We start from the raw sequence: 18,849 nt of genomic DNA, 5'->3' as shown, positions 1-18,849 counted from the left end.
TTGAGATTCAGTTGGTTGTCCATGATAACTCCTAGGTTTTTGACCAGAGGAGATAAAGAGGGGGTTGCCACTGGATGAGTATTAGAGAGCTGGTGGTTGCCTTCTTGGGTGATGAGGAGGAATTCGGTTTTGTTGGCGTTGAGAATTAGGCAGAGGTCCTCAAGAAGATTGGATATGGAGAAGAAGCAAGAATTCCAAAAATGGAGGGTTTCTTGCAGTGATTTGGTTATTGGAATGAGAATTTGGACATCGTCCGCATATATGTAGTGGGTTAGGTTCAAATTAGCTAGTAGGTTACAGAGAGGGAGCAAGTAAATGTTGAATAGGGTTGGAGATAAGGAGGAACCTTGAGGGACGCCTAACGTTGAGCTGATAGGCTGGGACTCTTTGTGGTTGATCTTAACTTTATAAAACCTATCTCGAAGGAAGGATCTAAACCAGTTGAAAGCGGTGTTTTTAATTCCAATCTCTGCTAGTGTTGTGCTGGAGACAATCCGGATGTGGATCCTTGGGCCGACTGGCCCGAGGGAACAGTCGGTAGGCAGAACTCCCACTGGGCAAAAGGATCTTCACCTGGAAACCCGAGACTCCTCCAGAGGAGCTGTGGGAGCCCGGGTTGCTAGGACTTAGGAGACTTCGCCCTGGAAGCCCGAGGTCCCCCCAGGAGGAGCCCGTAGGGACCCGGACCGCTGGGACTTAGGCGAGAACGAAGAAACCCAGGAGTGGAATCCGGACTGGAGTCTGGGCAGGCAGCGAGCGAGCAGAAGTCGGGGTCACGAACCGAGGTCAGGGCAGGCTGAAGATAAGCAGGGTCAAAACTACGAACCGGAGTCAAGGCAGGAAACAGGCAAGCGGAGTCAGGCAAACCGTGGTCAAGGCAGGTAGCAGGCAGGCGGAGTCAGGCAATCCGTGGTCAAGGCAGGTAACAGGCAAGCGGAGTCAGGTAATCCGTGGTCAAGGCAGGTAGCAGGCAAGCGGAGTCAGGCAGAGCGGAGTCAGGCAGGTAACAGGCAATCCAGGAACGCAACTTAGAACTACCGGAAGTAGTGAACCTCGTTGCAAGGCAAAGAAGAGAAGGGACTGCAGGGCTTAAATAGCCCTGCAGCGTCTGACGTCAGAGAAGGGAGGAGCCGGGTTTTCCCGCGCTGGTCCCTTTAAAACCGGAGGTCAGCCGCGCGCGCGCGCCTGGGGGCGGGGCTGGCCGTGAGAGCACGCCAGCGGCAGCGTGGGAGCCGGCGCATGGCGCCTGAAGGCCCTGCAGGCCCGCAGAGGACCGAAACGGCTGGGGGAAGCGGCGGCCGGGGTCCTGAGGCCGCGGAACGCGGCAGCTCCCCGGGACCCGGGAAGAAGGTAAGGTCTCGGGCGCCACCGTGGCGACCGAGACCGCAACAGTACCCCCCTTCTTACGCCCCCTCCGCCGAGGGCCAGGTTTCCCGGGATGATCCAGATGAAATTGAGTGAGCAATGATTTGTCCAAGATGTTCCGAGCTGGTTCCCAAGAGTCCTCCTCGGAGCCACACCCCTCCCATGCCAGCAGGTATTCCCAGCGACGGGCATGGAAGCGAACGTCCAAGACTTCTCGTACCTGATACGTAGTCTCAGTAGACGTAGGAGATGATAGTGCATCTGTGGAGGGATGATGGTACCGGGACAATACCACCGGTTTCAGCAAAGATACGTGAAACACGTTATGGATGCGAAGTGAAGACGGAAGGCGAAGTCTGTAGGAAACGGTACCAATACGCTCCGCAACCTGAAAAGGCCCGCAGTATCGAGGAGCCAACTTACGAGAGCGGTTAGGTAGTTGGAGGTTCCGAGTGCTTAACCACACTTTGGTACCTGGCAGAAAAACTGGCGCTGGTCGTCGATGACGGTTGGTATACTGCTGGGACCTCTTTGCTGCGGTGTTCAGTTTGAGTTGAATCCTCTTCAGAGATGATGCACTTGACGTGCTGTGGTTAAGGCAGCAGGCGATGGAATGGAAATAGGAAGCGGCAAAGGAGGCCTTGGGTCCATACACAATCTGGAAAGGGGTTTGTCCTGTGGCAACATGGGTATGGTTGTTGTAGGCGAACTCTGCCCAAGGCAGGAGAGAAGTCCAGTTATTCCCTTTTTTGGAGATAAAACTGCGGAGGAAAGTTTTAAGAGTGCGGTTCGTGCGCTCCGTCTGACCATTAGTCTGGGGGTGAAAGGCCGTGGATAAATTTAATTGGACCCCAAATTTCCTGCAAAGGGCACGCCAAAAACGAGCCGTAAACTGTGGCCCTCGATCCGATCCGATACTCTGTGGTAGACCGTGAACCCGGAAGACGTGTGTAGTAAACAGGAGTGCGAGTTCAGGTGCAGAGGGCAGCTTAGGCAAGGGTACCAGGCGAATCATCTTAGAAAAACGGTCTACCGTTACCCAAATCACCGTATTACCTTCCGAGGGGGGCAGATCCACTACAAAGTCCGTGGCTATGTGGGACCATGGTTCCACGGGAATAGGCAGCGGCTGCAGGAGGCCCCAGGGCCGACCACTAGGCGGTTTTTGCCGGGCACATACTGGGCATGAGTCAACATATACTCGGACATCTTGTCGCATTCGAGGCCACCAGTAATAGCGGCTAAGCAGGTCGAGCGTCCTCTCCCTGCCGGCGTGACCCCCTGAAAGTGAGTCATGGGCCCAAGCTAACACCCTTCTTCGGTCTTTGTGGGAAACCACCACTCGTCCTAGGGTGGAGACTGTGGTGCTAGCTAACTGGATTTTAGCGGGATCAATAATGTGTTGTGGGAGGTCTTCCTTTTCCTCCTGAAGTTCATAACGGGAGAGCGCGTCAGCCCATACATTCTTCAAGGCGGGTCGGTACTTCAGAATGAAATTAAAACGGTTAAAGAAAAGGGACCATCGTGCTTGTCGAGGGTTAAGACGTTGGGCCTGATTAAGGAACTCCAGGTTCTTGTGATCTGTATAAATTGTAACCGGATGAAGAGAGCCCTCCAACCACTGTCTCCATTCCTCCAGCGCAAGTTTGACAGCCAGCAACTCCTTATCCCCAATACCGTAATTGCACTCGGCTGAGGAGAACTTCTTAGAAAAATAGGAGCAGGGTAGGAGATGTCCGGAGTTAGTGAGAGGACCGCTCCCACAGCAATGTTAGAGGCATCGACCTCGACAAAGAATGGCCGTGTTGGATCTGGGTGACGTAAACAGGTATCCCGGAGGAACGCCTTCTTTAATTGTTCGAAAGCCTCACAAGCTCCCTCAGGCCAAAGGCGAGTGTTTGCCCCTTTCCGAGTTAGCGCGGTTAAAGGTGCCACCAAGCGAGAGTACTGAGGAATAAAGTGTCTATAGAAGTTAGCAAACCCCAAAAAGCGTTGTAATGCTTTTAACCCCTCAGGTCGGGGCCACTTCCTGATGGCGGATACCTTGCTGGGGTCCATCCGGAAACCCGTAGAAGACACTATAAACCCGAGGAAGGGTAATGACTCTTGTTCAAAGAGACATTTTTCGAACTTAGCATACAAATGGTGGTCTCGTAAAATCTGGAGTACTTGTCTCACATGTTGCCGATGGGAAGCAAGATCCGGGGAGTGTATAAGAACGTCGTCCAAATAGACGATCACGCAGGAATGCAATAAGTCACGCAGAACCTCATTCATCAAGTGCTGGAATACAGCGGGAGCGTTGCACAGTCCAAACGGCATTACTAGATATTCATAATGGCCGTCCCGGGTGTTGAACGCCGTCTTCCATTCGTCCCCGGGGCGGATTCGAACCAGATTATATGCGCCGCGGAGGTCCAATTTAGTGAAGACTTGGGCTCCTTGGAGTCTGTCCAACAACTCCGGAATGAGGGGAAGCGGGTACCGGTTCTTCTTGGTGATAGCATTGAGGCCACGGTAATCAATGCAAGGCCGCAAGCCTCCGTCTTTTTTGGCAACAAAAAAGAAACCTGCTCCGGCGAGAGACTTGGAAGGGCGTATGAAGCCCTTAGCCAGATTCTCGGAGATATATTCGGACATGGCCCGGGTCTCTGGCTGAGACAAAGGATAAACTCGTCCCCGGGGGGGAGTAGTACCTGGAAGCAACTCTATTGCACAGTCAAAAGGTTGGTGTTGTGGTAACAATTCCGCTTTTTCCTTGGAAAAGACATCCTGAAAGTCAGCATACGGAGCCAGTAATACCGGTACGGTGTGGGCCAGCGGAATCCGTTGGAATCTTTTCGCTTGGAGACAAGATTGGAAACACTCCGAACTCCACTGGATAATCTGAAAATCTTTCCAGCGAATCACAGGAGAGTGTTTCTGAAGCCAGGGTAACCCGAGAACTACCGAATGTACAGCTCTCTCCAACACTAGCAAGGAAATCTCCTCTGTGTGTAACAAGCCCGTCTGCAAAATCAACGGGACGGTCTCGGTGGAGATGCACCCTGATAAAGGAGTACCCTGAATAGAGGTTATCCGCAAGGCAGGAGTCCTAGGTCGCGTAGAGAGATTCAACTGTTGCACCAACTCTTTAGTAATGAAGTTGCCTCCAGCCCCGGAGTCAACTAGGGCTTGCGTGAGGAAGGAACCACCTGGATATTCCAAGGTTACCGGTATAGTACATTGAGGAGCAGGACTAAGGCAGCCTAGGGGACACTCCTCCCTTACACCTAGGCGCGGGAGTTTTCCGCCCGTTCTTTACACTGGGCAAGGTAGTGGCCCTTTCCTCCACAGTACAGGCACAGTCTTAAGTCCCGGCGTCGCTGCCTTTCCTCGGGTGATAAAGACGAACGACCCACTTGCATGGGCTCGTCAGAGGCAGTTGCAGGTGAAGATGTAGGTCCTCGCGACCCCGAACTCAAATTCGAGGACCTGGGAGTCACAGACGTCGAACGTCGGAAAGGGCGCCCCTCTTTCGCCCTCTGCTGCAAACGCCGATCAATTCGACCTGCTAAGTCAATCAGGGAACTCAGGGTCTCCGGCAGGTCCCGAGCCGCTAGCTCGTCCTTAATACGACCGGCTAAGCCCTCCAGGAACACGCCCCGGAGGGCCTCATCCTGCCAGCCTACCTCGTGGGCGAGGGTGCGAAAATCCAAAGCGTAGTCTGCCAAGGTCCGTGACCCTTGCCGGAGCTGAAGTAACTCTGAAGTAGCGGAAGCCTGTCGTGCTGGTTCATCAAAGGCCGCTTTGAACTCTTCCACAAAGCGATTCAAGTCCCCCAGTGCAGGATCATTATTCTCCCACATGGGGGAAGCCCAATTCAGGGCCCGTCCGTCCAGAAGGGCAAAAATGTACGCCACCTTGGTGCCATCAGTAGGAAACTGGTTAGGCAGTAGTGCAAAGCGCACATAACATTGATTTAAGAACCCTCGACATGCCTTGGCATCCCCGGCATAGCGAGAGGGCGCTGGGAGCTGCGTAGGGGACTGGAGGGTTACCAGTGGTGCAGGAACAGGTGCCGGTACTGGAACGGGCGCGGGCGGCTTGGTATCCATGCGAGACGCCAGCCGCTCTACTGTAGCAGCCAAGGAATCCAGGACTTGCTGTTGCTGAACCAACCGCTGGGCCAAACCCGGAATGGCCTGTAGCCCGGCGAGGTCTGCCGGATCCATGGCCTTGCAAACTGTTGTGCTGGAGACAATCCGGATGTGGATCCTTGGGCCGACTGGCCCGAGGGAACAGTCGGTAGGCAGAACTCCCACTGGGCAAAAGGATCTTCACCTGGAAACCCGAGACTCCTCCAGAGGAGCTGTGGGAGCCCGGGTTGCTAGGACTTAGGAGACTTCGCCCTGGAAGCCCGAGGTCCCCCAGGAGGAGCCCGTAGGGACCCGGACTGCTGGGACTTAGGCGAGAACGAAGAAACCCAGGAGTGGAATCCGGACTGGAGTCTGGGCAGGCAGCGAGCGAGCAGAAGTCGGGGTCACGAACCGAGGTCAGGGCAGGCTGAAGATAAGCAGGGTCAAAACTACGAACCGGAGTCAAGGCAGGAAACAGGCAAGCGGAGTCAGGCAAACCGTGGTCAAGGCAGGTAGTAGGCAGGCGGAGTCAGGCAATCCATGGTCAAGGCAGGTAACAGGCAAGCGGAGTCAGGTAATCCGTGGTCAAGGCAGGTAGCAGGCAAGCGGAGTCAGGCAGAGCGGAGTCAGGCAGGTAACAGGCAATCCAGGAACGCAACTTAGAACTACCGGAAGTAGTGAACCTCGTTGCAAGGCAAAGAAGAAAAGGGACTGCAGGGCTTAAATAGCCCTGCAGCGTCTGACGTCAGAGAAGGGAGGAGCCGGGTTTTCCCGCGCTGGTCCCTTTAAAACCGGAGGTCAGCCGCGCGCGCGCGCGCCTGGGGGCGGGGCTGGCCGTGAGAGCACGCCAGCGGCAGCGTGGGAGCCAGCGCATGGCGCCCGAAGGCCCTGCAGGCCCGCGGAGGACCGAAACGGCTGGGGGAAGCGGCGGCCGGGGTCCTGAGGCCGCGGAACGCAGCAGCTCCCCGGGACCAGGGAAGAAGGTAAGGTCTCGGGCGCCACCGTGGCGACCGAGACCGCAACAGCTAGTCAGTTAAGGAGGATCTCATGGTTTACAGTGTCGAATGCCGCTGATAGATCGAGGAGTATGAGAAGGCATGGTTGTTTTTTCTCTAAGTTGAAAAGAATGTTGTCTGTCAGAGATATTAAAAGGGATTCGGTGCTTCTGGATTTACGGAAGCCAAATTGCGTTGTGGCTAGAATGTTGTTGTCGTCTAAGAATTCGGATAGTTGATGATTTACAATTCTTTCGAGAATATTAGCTATGAAAGGGAGATTTGCTATTGGCTGAAAGTTAGCTAGGTTGTCCGGAGAGAGATTTGGCTTTTTTAGAAGTGGTTTCAGGATGGCGAGTTTGAGTGAGGTTGGCACTAGGCCCTGGATGAGTGAAGCATTGATGATTTGAGCGATTGGCTTAGCAATAACTTTGGCACTTGCTATGAGAAGATTTGCGGGAATTGAATCAAGAGGGTGGGAAGCAGGTTTAAGTTTGTTTAGTATGTTTTCAATCTCTAACGAGGATGCTGGTTCGAAGGCTTCCAGGCTTGAGGCATATGATGGCATTGTTGTTGATAGAAGGTGTTGGGGGGAAGGATTTTTATGATTCCGAAGAGGGATCAGGAGGTTGGCTATTTTTTCTTTGAAGAAGATGGCAAGTTCCTCGGCTTTGTTTGCGGCTTTTTCATCCGGAATGACAGTTGTGGGCGGTTTTGTGAGGGATGAGACCAGGGAGAAAAGTGCTTTTGGGTCGTACATGAAGTGATGGATTTTTCGGGAGTAAAAATCTCTTTTTGTCTGAAGAATTGAGATCCTATAATGGTGCATGCTGGTTTTTTAGGCTGAGATGTTCGCAGACGTAGGGTTTTTTCGCCAGATGTGTTCTTTGTTTCGGAGTTCCCGCTTTACGTTTCTGAGGTCTGGGGTAAACCATGGCTATTTCTTTTCTTTATTGGAGTTGATGGTTTTGGATACTAGAGGGCATGTCAAATCTGCAACTTTATTTGTTATAGATGTCCAGGAAGCGATGGCTGAGTCCGCGTCCGTTATGTTAATGTGTTTAAGTTCCTCAGATAGATTTGTGATGAGGGTTTCCTGGTTGCATAGTTTTCTGAAATGAATCGCTGTTTTCTGTGAGGTTGTAGTGCTAGGATAGTGGATGGCTAAAGAGGTTTTGATTAACTTGTGATCAGACCATGGGATTGGCAAGCAGACTATGGAAGAAGAGAGGGTGAGGCCTTGATTGATAAAGATTAGGTCTAATGTGTGGCCTGCTTTGTGGGTAGGTTCGTTTATTAGCTGTTGAAAGCCCATGAGGTTGAGAGTGTTGATGAGGATATCACAGTTGGAGGAACGGGGATTAGCATCCACGTGGAGATTGAAATCTCCGAGCAGTAAGGCCAGCGAGTCTGTGTTGATGTGCCTAGCAATACTTTCTATTAGATGAGAAGGGTCTGAGTTGAGATGGCCTGGGGGTGCGTAAATGAGGCCTAATTGCAGGTGAGGGGATTTGAAGACAGCAAACTCGAGAGAGGGGGAAGAGTTGGTTGTGTGGAGGGATAATCCAAGAATTTTTTTAGAGGCTAATAGCAGGCCACCTCCTCTTTTTTTTGGTCTAGGGATCGAGAAGATATCAAATGATTGGAGAGGAAGTTGGTTGAGCAGGACTGAATCTTCTGGTTTTAGCCAAGATTCAGTGATGGCACATAAATCTGGCTGCTCATCAACGAGATAGTCATAGAGTAGATGTGATTTTTTCGTTAGGGATTGAGCATTCAGTAGAGTTACTGAGAATAAGGTAAGGCCAAGAAGTTGGTTTATTGGAGAGAGCATAATGGGTAAGAGTCTTTTTTGTCGAGTTTGTATATCCAAAGGTGTGACTTGTTTAATTGATGCATATCTCCTGCTTTTGTATATGATTGGAATAGCGTTGTGTCCCATTGTTGTTGAAAGAATAGGTAGACTTGGAAGGGGGGTGGCAAGTAAAAGAGAGAGATAAGAGGATGTCCTGAGTCTAAGAATCAGATAGTTAGAGAGAAGTGGTTCAGCAGAAAGGCTTCTGTGTGGAAAGGATCAAGTGCTTTTGTGGCAGTAAGGAGTGGCGTAAACGTGACAGTCCCCTTTGTTGTGGTAGTGAACCTGCCCTCCACTAAGATCAGACTTACACAGCTAAATTTAAATCCTGCCTCCAGAACATCCCTGCACCGCCTATTTATCTAGGTTGCTTTTAGCCCCGAACTTAGCCAGACAAATCTTTTCAAATATTGATCTGTAGGTGTCCAGATTAATTGTTTTATGTGGATAATAATGGGCACACTGAAGTGCACTCCAACATAGTGGTTACCTGTCCTGACATCAGGTCTGTAACCTAGTTTGGCAGTGTGCAAAACAAACAGAAGCAAATGATCCACTGTTGAACACTGGTAGGTAATTTGAAACTCTATTAATGTTCTTAATAAGGCCTCATTGAGGATCTTACAAAGATTTATATGATTTTGACCTTCTAAAAACATTTGGTGCTCTTAAATTGCTTTAGAACTTCAACTGGTCATTGTGCTTATCTCCTCTACAAGTGGAAATTCAAAAACAATCTAAAGTGTGATTGTGGCCACCCAAATCAAATACTGGATTATATCACAAATAACTATAGTCTGCATCCACTCAGAGACTAGAGTGTATAAACCATGCTAAAACTGAATCTATCCAATGGCTTACTGATTTTACCCTCAGCATTTGATCTATGCATACTTGCTATATACCAGAAGAAGTAGCAACAATAATATAATGTAAATGCAAATGGACTGAAAATCTTAGCAGAAAATAAAAAACTGATAAGAGTGTGGCTTATGTTGAGGTTATAAGTAAAGGAAGTTCTTGCATAGCTGGGACCCCATTTATGGAGTGGACTATTCAGTGGATCAAGGTCTCATGTAAATTTCCAATGAATCAGATTATAAGAGGAGAAACTGATATGGGAGGTAGATTTATTATTCCACAGTGTTAAATTCCATGTTACAGACTATCAGGCCTACATGGCCAAATGCCAATTCAGTTTGTGGAAATGTATAAGAAAAATGACAGAGCTTATTTCTCAAAATAACATTAGAAATTTGTCTCCCAAATCCATGATGAAATGACATGTTAGAAGCATCAGATTCAGGCAGCCTGTTATGGTTAATAACTGGACAAATGCTTGTAGACATACATGACTGCAGGTATCTTGTTGTTTTTTTTAATTTATTTAGTATTTTTATATACCGACATTCATCTCAATTGAGATATCACATCGGTTTACATTCAGGTACTGTAGGTATTTCTCTATCCCCAGAGGGCTTACAATTTGTACCTGAGGCAATGTAGGGTAAAGTGACTTGCCCAAGGGCACAGGAGTGACAGCGGCACTTGAACCTTGGTCTCCTGGTTCATAGTCCACTGCTCTAACCACTGCAGGTATCTGACTAAAGTCCAGGGGTGCCTGCACAAGCTGCACTGGTGAGAGGATAATTAGATGGAGTTTGTATATCTCACTAAGTCTTGCTGAGTACCTTCACGTGGTGACCCTGTTGAATTTGGTGCAGCTATAGGCCACGGTGAATATGTTCATGGACCCACTGCAGCAGTAGACAGATCACAGAAGCTAATGAAAAAAGTTAAGAGGATTACCTAGGGTTAAGTGGATCCCTGAAGATAAAAAGGAGATCAAGTACTGGTACTTTTATGCCAGAAACCCTGTATTTAAAATTAGAGTGTCTGCAAAGAGAGACCGCCAAAACTGGAAGAAAGAGAAAACATTTCAAAAGAAAAGTTGCAAAAGGTAACTGTTGGAAACTTAAGATCATTATTGGGTGACCAAAGAAAATGTGGCAAAAAAATACAGAAATAGTCCCAATTGTATTGGTTGCCACTGGTCTGATTAAGATGAATTTCCAAGTGCATTTTGATATGTTGCTTATATTACATAGCATGGACTGTCGCCACCATGTGGCCCAGCAATAGCATCTTGTGTGCAGAGGTCTGGTGAGATTGCCCCCGCCAGGGACACCAGATTTAGTGCCTGGTCCTGGGACAAAAACACACTGGCTCGGTAAGAATCAAACCTGGCCCCAATGAAGTCCAGCTGTAGGGATGGAACCAGTTGGGGCTTTGGATAGTTGATCAGAAACCCCACAGTCTCCAAAATTCAGATGGAGGATTGGAGAGACTGCAAGGCCCCAGGCCTGGTGTCGTTCTTGATGAGCCAGTCATCCAGGTAGGGAAAGACCTGCACCCACTGCATTCTGAAGTAAGTACTTACCACTGCTAGGCACTTTGTGAAAACGTGGAGTGCGGACGCTAGGCCAAAGGACAGTACCCGATACTGGAAGTGTTCATCTCCCACCAAGAATCGGAAATATATCTAGTGGTTGGGAGAGATGGCAATGTGAGCGTAGGCATCCTTTAAGTCAAGGGAGCAAAGCCAGTCTCCCTTCCTTAGGAGAAGGACCAGGACCCCCAGCGAAACCATTTTGAACTGTTCCTTTGCAAGGAATCTGTTCAAAGCCCTCAGGTCCAGGATGGGACGGAGGCCTCCTATTTTCTTGGGAATCAGAAAATAGCTGGAGCAGAACCTGGTGCCTCGTTGACTTAGAGGTACAGGTTTGATAAGGGCGGAGAGCTCTACTCGCAGTATTTGCTGGTTCGCCAAAAATCCCTATGAGGGGCATGGAGAGGGTTTCGGGGGGGATCTTGTGGAAGTTCAGTCTGTGTCCCTGATGAACGATGGATAGGACCCACTGGTTCGAAGTGATTGCCTGCCAGCGGTCTGCAAAGAACTGCAGGCAGCCTCCACTAGGAGGGTCATTCATCGCAGGAGCAGGCTGCTGGCCTAAACTCCCTCCCAACCAGTCAAAACCCTGTGGCGGAGGTATGCTGCAGAGCTGGCTGTGGTCGAGGGATGCGTGGCTGTTGCATGCGTGTCCTAGGCGTAGCATGCTGAGACCTGAGCTCTACCCTCTGGAGCAGTGGTTCTCAACCTTTTTCCCATCGTGACACACCGGACAGGCCACGCTCACATGTGGCCACTGCTCATTACAATTCATGGCGGAAATAAAAAGTAAAGGTCCAGTAATTACTTTTATTGTTTAAAATGACACAAGGAAAAGATACATATTCTGTGTGAACAGAAATTGCATAAATAGTAAACATCCCACACCAAAACAGCACCAATTTCTAGCACTTAAACAGTAACCACCTTACCTAAGAAAAGGCAACACTGAAATATTACACCAGGCCTTAAGACACCAATACATCTCCTATTATTAAAACGGACCAAGTCAGGCTGCTATAGAGCCCTACACAGAAACTACATGCCAGCAGAAAACCTCACCTGAGTCACATATGCTGACCCTCACCTAACAAAGAATAAAGAGACCAAAACGCATAACTAGAAGCATGCAGAAAAAATTGAATTGGAAACTGCAAAGAGCCAGAGTCTCTGTATGCAGTGTAATACAGGAAAAAAGAAACATCACCCATCCTTATAAAACAAATCAAGAAATATAAAATCAGTAGCAGTAAAACCATACTAACAAAAAGAACAGATTATTTCAAAACAACTGATGAGTGGAATATCCAATAATTAAAAACTCATTAAAAAAATTTCTAGATACCAATAAAATATTTCAAATTCCCTGTACATACCAGGATCATTCCAGACGGTGGGTTATGTTCCATGTCCAGCAGATGGAGTCAGAACACAAAATTCCCAGGGGAGGACCCATATAACCACACCTCCCCTGTAACAGCTCTCAGTAATGTTCTGACTCCAGCAGATGTGAGCAGGGGACTTGTGGTCCCCAGCTTGTTAGCTTAGGGCTACCTCCTCAGGGGGATCAAGTTTAAAAAAAAAAAAAAATAGGAAGTTTTAAATTTACAGTTTTGGTCACTTTGCTAAGGCTCCTCTTACAGCAGGGGGAGAGCTCTCCACTGGTGCTGGCTCATCGCTCTCTAGCCTGGTGACTTGCTGACAGGCTGTTGCCTGTTTTCTTTCTTTCTTTTCTCATTTTCCTCACTGAGGGCTCAGTTGGGGTAAATGTATTTTTGTTTCATCTTCTTTTTCAGCAGAAGACTGCAATTTTTTGGACTCCGTTCGGCTCTCTGAGGTGAAAGTCGGTAGCGCTGGCCTCTCCCTCCTGACCCAGGATTTCCCCCCTCCCTTTTGGGTAGCGACCGACGTCCCGACCTGTGGCCCCGCGAAGCACCATTCCCCGGGGCCGCCTGCTGTCGGGAGGGTAATTCCCCGTCAGTTCTTCTTTAGGTTGGTGGGGGACCGCGGCAAGCGTCCGTTGCCGGGTCGGCGCTCATTTTAGGCGCGAGCCACCTGTAGAGCCTCCCCCCCCCCCCTCTCGCCTTGCGGCGATGCAGTCCGCGGTGCCTTGTGAGGGCTCCGACAGGGCCGGATTATTTTCTGAAGAGGGTCTGTGCTCAGGCTGTTTCCCCGAGGGGGAATGTGCGCCAGCTACTAGCAAGGACATTCGAGCTGCAGACCGCGTGGGAAGGAAGTGCCAGGACCCGCTCCCTCTCAACGCGGGAACGGCGCACATTTTGTTGCAAGATTCTGATGCCGCGCTTTCTGAGGAGAACACGGATAATCCGTTCCCCACTTCTAGGCCCGTTTTAGATCCTTACTCCGAGTCTAATCCTGGTAGGCAGAGGGGGGATCCCCGGGGGGTAACCCCTCAGGATGCCAGGCCTTTTCCCCTGAATTCATAGTCCTGATGCACAGGGCTTTTCTTCAGAGCAGAGACAGGGGGAGCGGGGACATCCCGTGGCCCTACCGGGACACCATCGATAGTACAGACTTCGTCAGGGGAAGGACAATCCCAGGACCCTGACGTGGATGACCCCACCTTAGCGGCCCAGGTGGAGGGCGACGACCCTAGGGTCCTCCGCATCTTCTAAGCGGCGGAGTTAGATGACCTCATTCCCTACATCCTCCAGGAAATGGATATTGATCCCCCTCCGGAACCGGTGGGGCCTGACCCGGCTCTCAAGAAGGGGGACCCCCTCCTAGCAGGACTGTGGCCTCTAGCCAAGTCTTTTCCCACTCATCACAAGATCTTGCAGTTGATCACTCGGAAATGGGATTCCCCGGAGGCCAACCTTAGGGTCGGTAGAGCCATGGAAAAAATTGTATCCTCTGCCAGCCGATTTTTTGGAAATTCTCAAAGTTCCCGCCGTAGATTCTGCGGTATCAGCAGTCACAAAGCATACCACTATTCCTGTCACTGGAGGGACGGCGTTGAAGGATATGCAGGATCGGAAGCTGGAGGTTTACCTCAAGCGTATCTTTGAGGTCTCGGCCTTAGGGATGCGGGCGGCTATCTGCAGTTCCCTCGCACAGCGAGCGGGTCTTCGGTGGGTGCAGCAGCTTCTCACCTCCCAGTCCTTACCAGACGCTGAGGCTCACTAGGCGGACAGACTGGAAGCCGTGGTTGCCTATGGAGCGGATGCTTTATATGATCTTTTAAGGGTCCTAGCCCGAACCATGGTGGCGGCGGTTTCAGCGCGTCGGCTCCTTTGCCTTCACAATTGGTCGGCTGATGCCTCTTCCAAGACACGTTTGGGGTCCCTTCCTTTTAAGGGTAGGTATATTTTTGGTGAAGACTTGGATCAGATCATCAAGTCCCTTAATGAGAACGCGGTGCACAAGTTGCCCGAAGATGGACCCCGTTCGTCAAGATCATATAATTACTCCAGAAACTGTTATCGTAACCAGCGGAGAGCGCGTCCTCAGAGGCAACAGCCACCTCGGGCTCCCTCTTCTCGTTCGCACTCCTGGAACCGGCCCTTTCATGGGCGCCGCCAGGGTAAGGAAGCGCAGGGTGCTGGTACATCCGCTAAATCTACCCAATGATGCCAGACGGACCCGCAAGGTGGTCCCTCAACTGGGGGGGTCGCCTTGCTCTCTTCTACGAAGAGTGGGTCCAAATCACGTCGGATCAATGGGTTCTGGATATTCTAAGACACGGTTACGCCTTGGATTTTGTTTGCGCTCCTCGGGACCAGTTCCTGTTTTCCCCTTGCGGGTCCTTATTCAAACAAGGAGCTGTGCGGCAGACCCTCGATCATCTCCTTCAATTGGGGGCCATAGTGCCGGTGCCAGCCGCCGAACTGGGCCGGGGGCATTATTCAATCTACTTTGTGGTTCCCAAGAAGGAAGGTACTTTTCGTCCTATCCTGGATCTCAAGCAGGTCAACCGGTCCCTCAGAGTCCCTCGTTTCCGCATAGAGACACTCCGTTCAGTGTTAGCTGCAGTTCATCCGGGAGAATTCTTGGCTTCGTTGGATCTCATGGAGGCGTATCTCCACATTCCAATTTGTCAAGCTCATCAGCGTTACCTACGCTTCAAAATTTTGGGTCAACACTTCCAATTTTGCGCTCTTCCCTTTGGCCTGGCCACAGCTCCACGGGTTTTCACGAAGATCATGGTGGTAGTAGCGGCAACCTTGCGCAAGGAAGGCATCCTTGTGCATCCTTACCTAGACGATTGGCTCATCCATGCAAAGTCACGAGCACAGTGTATCCTTGCAGTCGACAGAGTGGTACAACTTCTCCAATCTCTGGGATGGATTGTCAACTTCACCAGAGCTATGCGAGTCAAGCAGTGGGCCCTAAAATCCCAGTGGGTTCAAGCTTGTCAGCCAATGTCCAGCATTGTTCATGTTACCACACAGCTCCGACTATCGTTGGCCTGGTGGATGCAACACTCCAATCTAACTCAAGGCCTTCCATTTCAGGCTATAGAACCTCAAATTACCTTGACAACAGATGCCTCCAACCTAGAGTGGGGTGCTCTTGTCGGTGACCTGCAGACTCAGGGAACCTGGTCTCCAGAGGAAGCCAAACACCAGATAAATTTCATGGAGCTTCGGGCAATCAGATATGCCCTCAGAGTTCTTCAGGATTGTCTCTCAAACAAGACCATCCTGATTCAAACCGACAATCAGGTGGCCATGTGGTACATCAGCAAGCAAGGGGGAATGGGCTCCTACCTCAGGAAGTTGCACAGATATGGGCGTGGGCCTTTTCCCACTCGATGTACCTCACTGCCACCTACTTGCTGGGTGTGGACAATGTGTTGGCGGACAAGTTGAGCCGCACTTTTTTTCCACAAGAGTGGTCTCTCAACCCCCCAGTAGTGGATTCAATATTCCAATGCTGGGGTTACCCTCACATAGACCTCTTTGCATCAGTCCACAACCGCAAAGTGGAAAACTTCTGCTACCTCACTCGCAGTCACCACGCTCAACAGTGAGACACTTTCACCCTCTCGTGTGCCAGCGGTCTCCTCTATGCATACCCTCCACTTCCACTCATATCAAAGACTCTCGTGAAGTTACGGAAAGTCAAGGGCGTAATGATTCTGATAGCCCCTCACTGGCCACGCTAGGTGTGGTTTCTGTTATGGTTAAGCGGTGTTTGGATGGATTCTTGGTACTGAGGCAGATGACCACGGTCACGGGGAGGAGCCCTGTGAGGCACCGCAGTACTGGGTTAAACCCAGACGCACAAACACAGAGTTAGTTCTTTTATTAAACAGCTTGACGTGTACCACCAGAGGTGGCAATAGTGAGGTAGTCTGGATGTAGCAGTCTCAGGACCCTCGAAAGAGGGGACCCTTCTCACCCCCATTGGTATAGGGGAATTCCGGTGTAGGTTTCCCAGTAAGGCAGCGTGGATGAAATAGACTGAGAGTTAGATTACTCACTAGATGGTTGCTGTTGGTATGCGATTCCACCAGGTTGAGGAAGTTGGTAGCGGCACCGAGCTAGGGAGAGCAGACCCTCGAGGAGCGGGTACCTGATCCCTGTAAGGCACCTGAAATAAAGCAGAGGGCTCCCGAGGAGCGGGTACCCAAGTTAGCAATACCCCGAAGGGCAGAGAGAGAGCTTCCAGTGGCAGTACGGAAGCGGCAGAGTAGCTTAGACCAGCCGAGACCAATCCTTTGCTAACTCAACGAGCTAGCAACTTAGTACAGGCTATATACCTGGATGGCGTGACGTCAGTAGAGGGGAACGCCCCCGAGGTTCGCACCAATGCTGGAATAAAGACATGGGTGGCATGTGCGCGTGAACCCTAGTAGGCCCCTGGGAGGAGTATGGCGGGAGGCAGCACCATAGCCATTCCAGAGATGCCAGAGAGGTTGGCTTGTAAAAGCACACTCTGTTAGGGCCATGGCGACATCAGTAGCACACCTCTGTTTGGTGCCGCTTGCTGATATTTGTGAGGCTGCTACTTGGCGTTCTCTCCATACCTTCGCAGCCCATTATTGCTTAGATAAGGCTGGCACATAGGATTCCATCTTTGGCCAGTCTGTTCTACGCAACTTGTTTTCTGTTTAACTTCCCAACATCCTTCCACCGACCCGTTCAGGATGCCCTCCTACCAAATTTCCACCCCTGTTGTTGTGCCTGTGCACGTCTTGAGTACATTTGGTGCATTGCTCGGGCATCCTCAGCTTGGTATTCACCCATATGTGAGGACTACCATACTGCTTGTCCTGTGAGAAAGAAGAGTTGCTTACCTGTAACAGGACAGCAGGATGGTAGTCCTCAAGAAACCCACCCGCCACCCCGCGGAGTTGGGTTCGTTTACGTTTTCTTATTTTATTTTTCGCATGTACTTTTTACTATAAGACGAGACTGAAGGGAGACCTCTGCGGGATGCAGGGTCAGTTCATTGCTGGGCATGCCCAGTAGGTGCCAGTCAAAGTTCTAGAAACTTTGACAAAAGTGTTCCGTGATTGGGCTCCTTCCTGATGATGTCACCCATATGTGAGGAGTAACATCCTGCTGTCCTGTGAGAACACCTGTTACAGGTAAGCAATTCTGCTTATCCAACACACATTACAATAGGCCTAATACCATATTGGTTCCATGTGTCCTTTTTGCATCACAGTAAATATATTATACATATTGTTGTGTTATTTTTACCTCAGAATGTACTTATTCATGTAAAATCTGTTATCGTAAATGCATAAATTTTAACTGTGTATGGCGCAAGGTTCTAAGGTTCACCTAGGGTGCCTAATACCCTTGCACCGGCCTGAGTGAAGCGATCTCTCACCCTGGGCCCTCTAGACCTGCAAATATATAAATGCAGAAATCTTCTAAATTGAACTTTAATTCTCTGGTGGTCTAACAAGCATCCTTCTTGAAAGATCTTCCCTACTCTAGTAATTCCTGCTTCCATCTATGGTTAAACTACAAAACTTCTTTAGAAACTAGGTCTACAATATATAAATAATCCATATAATTTTAAATTATTTTGCCGAGCAATCTCAAACCTCATCACAAAGCTTCTTCATTGACATGACCAACAGAAACGAGGATAGCAGTATAGGATCCATGCTATTGATCAAAGTGGTTTAATTCCTTCTGGCTTTTAGATGACAATTTTCAAAAGCTATTTACTGTGTAAATGGCTATTTACCTGTATGAAAGGACTTTTTAAGAATTGTCTGACGTGTATGTGGGGAAAAGTACACACATTGTGCTGCAGTGCGCAAACTGTTACTTGCATATTCATGGGTTGGAAGTGCATCATTTTAGTTGACATGGTATGCTACATTTCAGAGGGTGATCTAGTTTAAGATTCAGATACATTAGTTTTATTAATTTGATTGTGTTGACATCACATTGATAAGAAACAGCCACGTTTCCTTTTCCAGCTGGAGATGTACGCTGCTTTTCTCCTCTGTAGAGGTTCATATAAGTGAAAATTAGGCATGTTATCACAACCTAAATTCAGGTATCAAGGATCTAAATGGAAAAGGTATGACTCAAGGATGCTGGGTTTTATTTTTTGCTCCATTACTCTGATGTAGCAAAGGTACCTTTTCATTATAGGTGAAAAAAAAACCAGGAAGTATGACTGGTCGAACTGCAAAACAGATACATTTGGAAAGCCTACACCATGTTTCTATGACGGAAGACTTACATCAAAAACCTTACATTGGCTTCCTGATGAACAATTGTAAGTTTGAATGGCTATCAATTTTATTATGTTTGTAGTGGTTAAATTTGTTTTGCACCTTGGTTCAGTGATACTTTCAACATATTGGGCCTGATTTATGAAAGGCCTTTTCCCATAAACAAAGAAAAGCAAAAAACAATTCAGAAATCAGACCCAGCATTCATTTTCATAGTCATGATTGATGCTGTTGGGATTAGTTTACCTTGTTCTGTGAAGTCCTAGTTGCTTTCATGAGTGGTAATGAATACTAATGCAAATATAGGGCTCTTCTCCTCCCCAACCCCAGGGCCTCTCCTTTGTCCTTCTCTTTTAATCTCAAGTGCTCCTCATCCTCTGTTACTACTAACACTCATA

The 18,849-nt window shown here is 49.3% G+C and overlaps 1 protein-coding gene across 1 annotated transcript in view; it reads left to right on the top strand.

Moving 5' to 3' along the window:
- EFHB (EF-hand domain family member B) overlaps positions 1-18,849 on the top strand; it is a 205,195-nt gene that overhangs the window by 88,608 nt on the left and 97,738 nt on the right. The window contains exon 6 of the mRNA XM_029587068.1: positions 18,369-18,495. Coding sequence (XP_029442928.1) covers positions 18,369-18,495 — 127 coding nt within the window. The remainder of the gene's footprint in view (positions 1-18,368; positions 18,496-18,849) is intronic.

This window comes from Rhinatrema bivittatum, chromosome 2 (genome assembly GCF_901001135.1).
Source record: "Rhinatrema bivittatum chromosome 2, aRhiBiv1.1, whole genome shotgun sequence".
Classification (NCBI taxonomy): domain Eukaryota; kingdom Metazoa; phylum Chordata; class Amphibia; order Gymnophiona; family Rhinatrematidae; genus Rhinatrema; species Rhinatrema bivittatum.
The sequence above is the reverse complement of the archived record's forward strand: the minus strand, read 5'-3'. Positions and strand labels throughout refer to the sequence as shown.